General features: G+C 38.4%; 1 protein-coding gene across 1 annotated transcript in view; it reads right to left on the bottom strand.

Annotated features, from left to right (window-relative positions):
• The window catches only part of PPP2R3A (protein phosphatase 2 regulatory subunit B''alpha), a 69136-nt gene extending 59569 nt beyond the window's left edge, over positions 1-9567 (bottom strand). The window contains exons 1-3 of the mRNA XM_069063928.1: positions 9378-9567; positions 2249-2403; positions 9-83 (exon numbers count right to left, since the gene is read on the bottom strand). Of these exons, the coding sequence (XP_068920029.1) occupies positions 9-83; positions 2249-2403; positions 9378-9567 (420 nt within the window). The remainder of the gene's footprint in view (positions 1-8; positions 84-2248; positions 2404-9377) is intronic.
• Positions 9568-11327: the final 1760 nt, after the last annotated feature.

Below are 11327 nucleotides of genomic sequence, written 5' to 3' on the forward strand. Positions count from 1 at the left end.
CAACCTACCGTAGTGATATAGCGGGAATGGAATTCTGGAGCATCCTTAAGGAACGTGAGGCCAGGGTGTGTATCCACTACATCCTAAAAAGATCAAGCCAAGCAAAATATAAGAAAAAAAGCTTTTTTCCTCATCACTTAGTAATTTAAGTTGCTAGTTGATTTTTTGCTGATCAGCAGCATTTTCAAGATCTAAATATGATTTTCATGTTTTATGGAACAAGGGCCAGGTCACAGAATCATATATTATAGGATCATAGCACCCAGATTAAGACTGAGAATGGACCTTACAGTCTATCAAATCCAGCTCCTTCCTGACGAAACAGGCTACAGATGTTAAGTGATTTGCTCAGAGTCACTGTGGGCAAATAACTATCTGAGACAGGATTCAAGTCCAGGTCGTCCTGACTCCATGTCCAGCATTCTTTCTGTTACACCGCACTACCTTTCTCATATCAGTCATATCAGGGAAATTAGTCCAACAGACTTTGGCAGAAACAATTAAAGATGAAGTCAGGAACAATCCAACTATAATAATTATCCTCCCTAACTTTGGAGACACTAAGAAATCTTGAAAGAATAATTAAGCAGTTAGACATTTGTATGTGTCAAATTTTTGTGAACTAGCGACCATCCATTAAGAGGAGCCAAAAAAAAAAAAAAGACTTTGCTTACATTATCTTTCTTTTTTCGAACAACAGTTTTATTTTTGAACTTATTCCTAGGGTCCTCATTGAAGATTGTTAACACATCAAAAACTTGATAAAGTGTGCTTATATTTACTTTCTTATTCTCACCATCTACCTTACCTTTATGTGCTGCTGCTAATCTGTGATAGCAATAGCAACCAAAAAAAATCAAGATGGTAAGAAATGTGTATAAAATAAGGGTAAGGATCTCTGAATGAAGATATTTGTGGAACCATTCTCTAGTAAGGTTGGAACTAACTTCCTCTGAGAAGGCATACGTTGTTAAGGACCCTGGGAGTTGTATTTTTGTTGAGCTAAAAAGAGAACTATCACCGTGGGATCAGGACTGGAGGGCAGATCTTCTGGTAGAGCTGGAGTTTAAAGAACTCTCTTTAGAGGAACAGGAGGAGAGTTGGCATGAGTGCACAGTAGCAAGTAGACAGACAACTTTCCTCTCATCTCTTCTCCAGAAAGCCCTATAAACTCTCTCTGTACCAGAAGCTCTGCCCCCCAGTTCTGATCCCATGATAACAGTTTTTTCTTTTCAGCCTGATAGAAATAAAACTCCCACAGTCTTTAACTTGGAGGAAATTAGTCTAGTCTGGCCAAAAGAGCTTTGTATAGATGGGAAAAGTAAATACAAATAATTTTTTTTTCTTTTTTGGTAGGGGAGAGGCAGATGCAGAGATTAAGAAAAGACTCATATAGAAGGTAGGGTGAAGATGAGCCTTGAAGGTAGTTATGGTTTCTAAAAAAGTTGAAGTGAGGACACAGTGCAATACAGGCCCTTGGAGATGGCCTGTAAAAAAACACACTAGCATGAGAAGACATGTTGTGTCTAGCAAACCATTCCAAAGTCAAATGTAAATGATAATTTTCTATTCATGGTTATCCATCACTGCTTCCCTTCATTTTTACAGATAACAGAGATCTGATTATTTTTAGGGATGGTTTTTCAGTATGTCCTAAAAAAAAATCTGGAGCAGAGGCTTTTCAGTTACTGAAAGGTTACTTTATTAGTTGAGTAAAAGGAGTTTACAAGTTATCAATCTCTCCACCACTTGTGTTATTCTTTCAATATGCTGTTCCTAGTCTCTGGTGGGTTTAGAAACCAAAATACTAAAGTGGTTAGAAATGTGTATCAAATAAGAGTAAAAGCGCATAGGTCCCTCACAAATGAATTAGTGAGTTAAGTATATGGATTTTTTGAGTTATTTGACCACTCTAAATTTTTTTTTTTGTTTAACATCTGGTTGTTGGAAGTGCTCTGTATGACTGCAGGTGGTGAAGTAGGGATTTAGTAGGGATTTAACAAATATACTTTGTAGTTATTTTTAACCACCTTTTTTTTTTGCCTTTTTTTTGGGGGGGCAGGTAATTAGGGTTAAGTGACTTGCCTAAAGTCACACGGCTAGTAAGTGTGTCAAGTGTCTGAGGCTGGATTTGAACTCAGGTCCTTCTGACTCCAAGGCCGGTGCTCTATTCACTGCGCCACCTAGCCACCCCCTAACCACCTTTTTATAGAAATGGAAACCATTTTCATGAGCAAGCAAAATGTACCTGAAGTAAAGGAATAAAATCCTCTTGTTCTAGACAACTGCAGTTGGGTTTTGCTAGAAGGTAGACAAACTTGGATGCATCATCATGGCAGTTATACAGCAACCTGAAAAAGAGACGATGTAGGTTGTTTAGTTTATCTGCTGAACTTAATGCTTCTGACAATCAGTAATTTTAGTCCAAGCTCCTGGGCCATTCATACCAAAAGCTAATCACTCAACGATCATAGTCTTATACTAAGTGCTGAGGATACAAAGAAACCAAAAAAGTTCCTGTCCTTGAGGAGTCTGCAATCAGCTGGGAGAAACACCACATATGTATATAGGTGCTATATTATTATTATCTGGATGGAAAACTTTTGGGATTTTTATCATACTGACAACTGAAATAAGCAGGGCAAATAGCATCTCTTATAACAGGGTCCATACAACAGCAACACTTGGCTCCTTAAGTAAGGCCTGTATCTGGAGCCAGACTTATAGTGCTAACAACTAGAAATAAATTAATCTGTCAGTAGCAAAAAGGTCAAAAAGAACATTAGGTCTATATAAAAAACCCTGCAAATGTCTTTGTTTTCTCAAGTTAACACATTCTTGCTTAGGTTGGGCAGAAACTTACTGATGTAAGATTTGGTATTTACATTACCAGTACTAATTACTCTTTTAAGCCAACCATGAATCTCCACCTAACTGCTGGACATTTTCAATTGGATGTCTGTTTTTAGTATAGACTAATACCTTATTACAGAGCAAATGGGTGGCACTGGCTTCTCAAAGGCTTCAGCAACAAAGTGCAAACGCTAGAAGGTCTTGTAAATGCAGTAAGGCTTCAAGTATGAGTCTTTTGACTAGTTTCTGTTACTGAGGAACAACCTAATCTGAACTTTAGGTGATTATTTCCCTTGTATTTTCTGATTTTTCACTGTAACTCCTAAAGACTCTGAAAGGAATATAATTTGTCCCAATAGATGATGAAATGATGAAACCACTCATCTTTTTAAGTCTTCTTATTACTTTGACCTTAACACATTGAAATACAAACATTATACTTCTCTATAAATAGGATTCCCTTTGGACTTATCTCTATTTTTGGTATTATAACCTAGAAGCAAAATCTTGAAATCATCTTTTTAAAAAAAGAAATTATGAACTTGATGGACAACAAGCATGATTATTTCCTTATACAAAGAAGAGTAAGAGAATTGTATGTGAAAACATGAATCAATTATTTGTAGTTTGTTTTTCTTTTAATGAATAGAATCACAATATTGCACTGATTGTCTGCCTCTGAACTTCTTTCTACTCTTCTGTGTATTTTATAAATCTCATTTTCTTTCTTTCTTTTTTGCTTTCACATCATCAATACTACTCTACAATTACAACACACAAAGCTCCCCTCTTATCCCTTGCAAATAAACACTGCTTTGTTGTTTAGTTATTCAGTCATGTCCGATTCATTGTGATCCTTTAGATCATAACACAACAGACCCTTCTGACCTGAAGGGCTCATTTTCTGATCTCATATCTTTAATAGTTATCCCTTCCACATTGCAGGGGTTAGGGGCACGGTACCCCCCAATCTGGAAAATCTGTATAAAATTTTCTGGTCCTTCCTTTGTACCAGAGAAGAAGTCTGAATTTTTTCTTTTTCTTTTATGGGCTGTTTACAGTAACTAATTGTAAAATCTGGGTTAAGTATTTGCTCATAGGCTACATGTGAGTCAATGTTAAGTAAAAATACTGTATAAAAAAGAAATTAAAAAACAAAAACTACAGTAATTTCTTTTGCCAACAACTGTGATGGGAGAAAGTCACAATGTGGAAGGCATAACTGTACTGTCCGTGGGGTTTTCTTGGCAAAGACACTGGAGGGGTTTGTCATTTCCTTCTCCAGTGGATCACATTTTGTCAGAACTCTCCTTTATGACCTGCATGACACAGCTCACGGTTTCATTGAGCTACACAAGTCACTCTACCACAATAAAGCAGCGATCCAGAAGAGGATAAATACTACCTTGTAACAAATGAGTATGGTCAAACAAAAGAGATCTACATAGTGTCAGTATCTGGAAAGTTATATCTTATTCTGCACCTTTAATCCATAGTTTCTTTGTAAAGATGATTTGTCACTGGTCTTCTGGAAACATCACTGTTTCTTGTACTGAGCAGTGTTCTCAAGTCTTTAATTTCTTTTGCAGTGTTGAAATTATAGGAATTTTTTTTTACTGGTTCTGCTCACTTCACTCTGCATCAATTCACATAAGTCTTTCTAGGTTTCTCCCAGTCTCTCCCTTTTGTCATTTCTTTCATTTTTTTTTTTTTGGAGGGCAACTGGGGCTAAGTGACTTGTCCAAGGTCACATGGCTGGTTTTTGTGTTAAGTGTCTGGGGGCAGATTTGAACTCAGGTCCTCCTGACTCCAGGGCCAGTGCTCTATTCACTGTGCCACCTAGCTGCCCCTTTTGCCATTTCTTAGGAAACAACAATATTACACTATATTCATAGGTCATAATTTGTTCAGCTTTTCCCCACTTTGTTTCCAGATCTTTGCTATAACAAAAATGATGCTAAAATATTTTTTGTATATTAGGTCCTTTTCCTCTTTCTTTTCTCTCCTTGGTATTTAAGCCTAGTAGTGGTATTGCTGAGTCAAAGGGTATTCAGAGTTTAGTGATCTTCAGTGTATAGTTACAGATTGTTTTTCAAGATGACTGGAACAAATCACAGCTCAACCAATAATGCATTAGTATGCTTGTTTCCCCATAGCCCCTTAAACAATTGTCATTTTACTTAAAATATTTTTTTCCAATATGATGAGGGTGAAGTAGAACCTTAGCTTTAATTTTCATTTCTCTTAGTATTTGTAATTTAAAGCATAATTTTAACTTTTAAAAAATGACCTGATTATATCATCTTCCCATTTTAACTACTGGGGAATGGCTCTTGTTCTTATACATTTGAATTGCTCACTTCCTTAAGTATCCCATCAGCTCCTATGGATTTAATTACCTTTTTTATACTGATGATTCTCACTCTATCTGAAACTTTCTGCTGATCTCCAGTCTTGCATCTCCAACTGCCCCTCAGTCATCTTGAACTGTATGCCCGGTAGACATCTTAAACTCCAAACATCTAAAACAGACGTGATCATATTTCTCCCAAACCTTTTCACCTCATCGCCCTCCCCCTTCCCTAGAGCTATAGAGTGCAACCTCATCCTTCTGGTCCTTCAGGCTCACAACCTATGAGTCATTCTGGAGTCCTCACTGTCACCCCCCCCTTATTCAATCTCCTACTGAAGCCTGCTGATCTCACCTTTGCAACATCTCTCAAATACGCCCCCTTTCTCTTCTGAAACTGTCACCCCTCTAGTGCAAGCCCTCATCACTTCGTCCCTGGACTTCTGCAATACGCTGCTGGTGGGTCTGCCTGCCTCAAGTCTCTCCCTACTCCTATTCATCTTCCATTCATTTACTAAAGAAATATTTCTAAATCATAGGTTTGATCATGTCACTTCCTTACTCAATAAACTTCAGTGACTTCCTATTATCTCCAGAAAAATATAAAATGATCTGTTTGGCATGTGAATTCATTCATAACCTAGCTCCCCTTCTACCTTTCTAGTCTTCTTCTTACATCTTATTTCTCAAAACATACTCTTTGATCCAGTGGCCCCAGCCTCTTGGCTGTTCCATGAACAAGACATTCCATCTCTTCGTTCTGAGCATTTCTCTATCCTCTATACTTGGAACACTCTCCTTCCTCTTCTCTGACTACTGACCTTCCTGGATTTCTTTGAGTCCCAGGTGGGATATTACTATCTTCTACAAGAAGCCTTCCCCAACACATCTTAATTCCAGTGCCTTCCCTCTCTTGTATTCCCCAGAGCTTAGCACAGTGCCTAGCACATAATAGGTACTTAATATTTACTGAATGAATACTTGATATACCTCAAATATCAGACCTTTATCAAATAAGTTTCTCCTTTTAATTTATTTACATTCTAACTTTAATGGCAGTGACTACATTTGTACAAAACACTTACAATTTTATGTAATCAAAATTGTCCATTTTATCTCTTGTGATCTTTTCTATTGCTTATTGGTCAAGAAATCTTCCCCCCTCCATAACTGGCCCCTCTCTCACCCACTGAAACAGCAAGCAATATGATACTCATACATGTGATGTAATGCCAAACATATTTCTATATTAGCCATATTGCAAAAGAAAAAAAAGGCAAGTAAAATAAAGTAAAAAACAATATAGTTCAATCTGCACTGATAGTTCTTTCTGGAGGTAGATCACATTTTTCATCATGAGTCCTTTGGAACTGTCTTGGATCACTATATTGATAAGAGTAGCTAAGCCCTTCACTGTTGATCATTACAATATTGCTGGTATTGTGTACAATGCTCTCCTGGTTCTGCTCACTTCACTTTGCATCAGTTCATATAAGTCTTTCTTGGTTTTTCTGAAACCACTCCTCGTCATCTTTTTTAGCACAACAGTATTCCATTACAATCATATATCACAACTTGTTCATCTATTCCCTAATTGATGGACATCTCCTCAGTTTCTAATGCTTTCCTCCACAAAAAGAGTGGCCATAAATCTTTCTGTACATATGGGTTATTTCCCTTTTTCTTTTATCCCTGGTGGGATACAGATCTAGGTATCACTGGGTCAAAGGGTAGGCTCAGTTTTGGAGCCCTTTGAATATAATTCTAAATTGTTCTCCAAAATGGTTAGATCAGTCCACAACTCCACCAACACTGCATTAATAGTACCAAATAGTTTTAATAATTATTACTTTGTAGAACAATTTGAGATCTGGTAATGCTAGGATTTCTTCTACTTTTTTGATCATAATTTCCCTAAGATTCTTGCCTTTTTGTTCTTCTACATCAGACCTGCACAACTTGGCAGTAGGTAGGGGCCAAAATTAAAATAGGCTAAACTTCTTAGAACAGATAGGTTTTTAGTGGTTCAATTTCCAAGTAAAGGTATAATTAATGACTAAACTACTCCTCAAAAAGACTTTTTAAAATTTAGACATAATATAGAAACTACTATCAGCAAACACTTCTTTATGAAGTCACCTTCAGTAAAAGACTTCCCAGAAGCATTTTCTTTAGAAATTTGAAAACTAACCTTAGCAGGCGCCTCATTTCCTGCATTTACTTTCTTGAAAAACCATTGTTACCCACTGACATTTTTCAATAATTTGCATGCTTTAATTTGTTTTTCACTGGTGTCCAATTTGCTTAAGTCAGGATGTTTTGTTTCGAAATGGCAAGGAAGACCGTATTCCTTCGGAATGGATGGATATTACTTCTCGGCAAGTAAGTTAGGATATTTTGTCTCTTGTGTAAGTAAACAAGTATTTATTTGTCTACTCCAGATTAAACACTCTGTTTTCTGATTTGATCTTTTGTTTCTTTCTAGCACCCATTTTACAAAGTCACCCCCAAAACTTTAATGTTAGAACCAAAAAAATCTCCACAGCAACTGGTCACATTTAAAGAAATACTGAACACTCATGTCTGACCTTGGAGAGTGCACCAGACACTCATGTAACTTGCAGAGTATCCATGCAGCAAGAGAGGAGAAACCCTTGTGCTGTTGCTGCTTTTCACATACTGGGTGTTAACTGTGTTGGCATGTGGCTGCACTTACTTTGTGCCTGTTTAATGACAGTAATGACCTAAAACACAGCAAAAAGATAAAACTTTTGCTCCTCAGACTAGAGACAGACTGGCAATGGTTGCTGCGGATCATGTAACAAACAGGAGAGTTTACAGAGGCAACCCACCGGCCAAGTTACAAGATGGGCACAATAGTGACTAGTGGAGGGCGGGTTAAGCAGGGCATGGCCCATATGTTATGCATGTGTACTCTAGATAAACTGTTATTACTTTTTCTAACTCTACAAAGTAACCCTATCATAGTCTGATTGGTATGGTGTTGAATAATCATTGTTTTTTATTACGCTGACTTGAACTAATCATGAGGAATTAATCTCTCCAATTGTTCAAAACTGTCTTTATTTCTGCAAAAGAATTGTTCTGTAGCTATATTAACACATTTTTGTATTTGTCTTTAGAGCTGGATTCCAAAATATTTTAAAGCTTTCTGAAATTATTTTGAATGAAATTTCTCTTCTAACCCTTCTCATTGAATTGTGTTGGTAATACACACAAAGTCTAATGATTTTTATGGGTTCATTTTGTATCTTACCCCTTACTGTTTTAATAAAATTTTTAGTTGAAGGTCTAGAGTAAGCCATCATATCATCCTCAGAAGATCAAATTAATTCCATTTTGTATTATTGCTGACATTTGGTATAATTGCTGAAGTGAAGTTCTATGTCCCTGAGCTAAGTTTAGTTTTTTCTTCTTCTGAAAATCATGTAATTTCAAGGAAAGCAGCTATTACTGCATCTCTAGATAGCCTGTAGGATTCGAGTAGAGGCAACCAATTAACAGGTGGATACAACCAATCAAGTACCGGAAAGTTCCTAAAGCTAAAAATAGAAAGTCTTAAAACAGCAACTGTGCTTTACTATAAAAGCCCTTGTAATCTTTCTTCAGGGTCCTTGTGCCTGCTGAGGGGCCTTGGAATGCTTTGTTTTGCCACTGTACGCCTGGCCAATATATCACATTGCTTTAACTCTGTTTCCTCGATTTACCTCATTTCACTCATGATAGTTGATGAGCCAGCCAGGAGAGAGAGAGGATCCTGGCCCCCAAGGGCAACGTCTCTGAAGAACCCCACGGAGCACTTGAGTTAATTTTCCTGCCTAAGGATTCCCCTACAGAAGACTGCCTCAGGTGGGACTCCTTCTGAGCCAATGTAAGCCTCCTCTTAGAGGAGGAGCAGTCCCTCAGTAATGGGATCCAGGACCAGCATACTGAAGGGAACCTCCTTAGAGACAGTTCTTACAGCCTGGGACTAGGGAACACTCTCAGTGCAGCTGGGAATAAAAAAGAACACAACAGGTTTATAGGAGCTGTAAGAGACTCAGCTGACGGACGATCTGTTCTGCCTTCAGCTCTGTACCTCTGAGTACTGAAAATGAAAAGGTTGGCCAGCTATGGGAGGGGAGGCAAACGTTCAAACCAGAGAGAGTATCACTTTGCGGGGCAGCCTCTTCTGACGGCACATGCCTGACGAAGCTGGGGTTTTCTTCTCTTTGTCCTATCTTGCCTCCTCTCTTTTCTGCTCCCCCGCAATGCCCGCTGGCTACTACGCTGCCTTGCCACCCCGATCCTATCTCCTCCTGAATTAACTGGCCTTGGCCCTGTGTGTCTCCTAAATTGGCCATTACAGAACCTGGAAGAGAGTCCTGATAATCTTGATTACACCAGGCTGCTTCAGGCTAGAGAATCATTAGAGGTATAATGAGTAAATTCCAGGAGACAATTCGAGTGGAAAATGAAACCACTAACCATTTTTATGATAGGTTGTTAAAAGTGCTAACCAGTATGCAGATCCAGATCCATTCAGCCCACAAGATGCAAGAACTACGGATTTGTCCTTTGTCAGTCAATTCTAGTCAGAAATCTGAAAGTATTTCTATAAGAATTGCCTGGGGGGTGGCTAGGTGGTGCAGTGAATAGAGCACTGGCCCTGGAGTCTGGAGGACCCCAGTTCAAATCCGACCTCACACACTTAACACAAAAATTAGCCGTGTGACCTTGGGCAAGTCACTTAACCCCAATTGCCCTCCAAAAAGCAAAAACAACAACAAAAAAAAGAGTTGCCTGGGATGGCATAAGAAGCTTAAACACAAATTTCAAAGCATTGCCCAATAGCTGTATCAAGGAAAAGATAAGGAGAAAGTGAAATCTGAGCCAAAGGACCGAATCACAACCCTTGCCCTTGCACAGGCTGTGTCAGGAACTCATGAGTTTCCTGAATGTTTTTATTGCAACAAGGGCCATATTGCCTGAAAATATATAGAGGAAGAAATGAGACCTCAAGAGTAAAAATAAAAATGGGTCTAGAAATGTCTAGGGGAATCCAGGTGTATAAAGGTACAGGGGAGGAGAGAAGGGACTATGGCTCTTGAAGGGAACTCTTGTTTTCTCTGATCCTGATATCCTTGCCCCAGTCATCCTGGTCCAGGCCTCCCCCTAAACTGGTGAATCCCATATCACCTTTAAAGTTGGTAATGCAATCTATGATTACTTACTAGATACTGGGGCTTCTAATTCAGTTTTAATGAGTAAACCAGACTCTAATCACACCTCTATTTAGTCTCTGAATGTTGCTGAATGAGTCTCAGAAAAAACCTCAGTGTTCCAAAATTATCTCATTGCATGATATCTATAGGCTCACTATTGAACACTCTTTCCTCTCCATGCCCAAATCCCCTGTAAATCTGTTGAAGGTTGAGATCCCCTTTGTAAACTCAGGGCCACTGTTTCTTGCTCCCATGATTGATCTCTGTCCTTGCAACTCTCCAAGAATTCCCCCTTTTTGTGTTCAGAATGCCCAAGAGACCCCTGATGACAGTCCAGGGATTCCATGGGTTTATTCGTTCTCAGATGTAGGACTGTTAAAAATCTGCTACCCCAGTCCTCCACCATCAATTTCTGTGCATCTCCTAAATTGGCCATTACAGAGCCTGGAATAGAGTCCCAACAATCTTGTTTACACCAGGCTACTTCTCAATGTCCTTTGTCCAGGGAGCCCATCAAAAGTATTTCACCCATTTTTGGGTCCAAGGGATCAAAGGATTATTTTTCTATGTAAATCCCCTTATAATACTCCTATTCTCCCTATTAAAAAACCTAAGCCAGGTCCAGATGGCAAACTTAGCACTTTGTACAGAATTTGTATGAAGTTAATGCTTATGTGATACCCAGGTATCTAGTGATACCCAATCATGCTACCATCATTTTATTAATCCCCAGTGAGGTTACTTGTTTTACTATGAGAGACCTTTGCTCTTTATTTTTTTAAAAAAAGCATCCCCATTACCCAGACACTTATTACCTGTTTGCCTTCATAAAATGGACAAGGCTTTGTTTACTTCAAGGGTATATAGAAAGCCCTACACTATTTTCTTAAATCTTACAG

The sequence above is a fragment of the Petaurus breviceps genome, unplaced genomic scaffold (genome assembly GCF_028583685.1).
Source record: "Petaurus breviceps papuanus isolate PSGF00001 unplaced genomic scaffold, PetGlider_PUasm1.0 90604, whole genome shotgun sequence".
In the NCBI taxonomy this organism is placed as follows: Eukaryota; Metazoa; Chordata; class Mammalia; order Diprotodontia; family Petauridae; genus Petaurus; species Petaurus breviceps.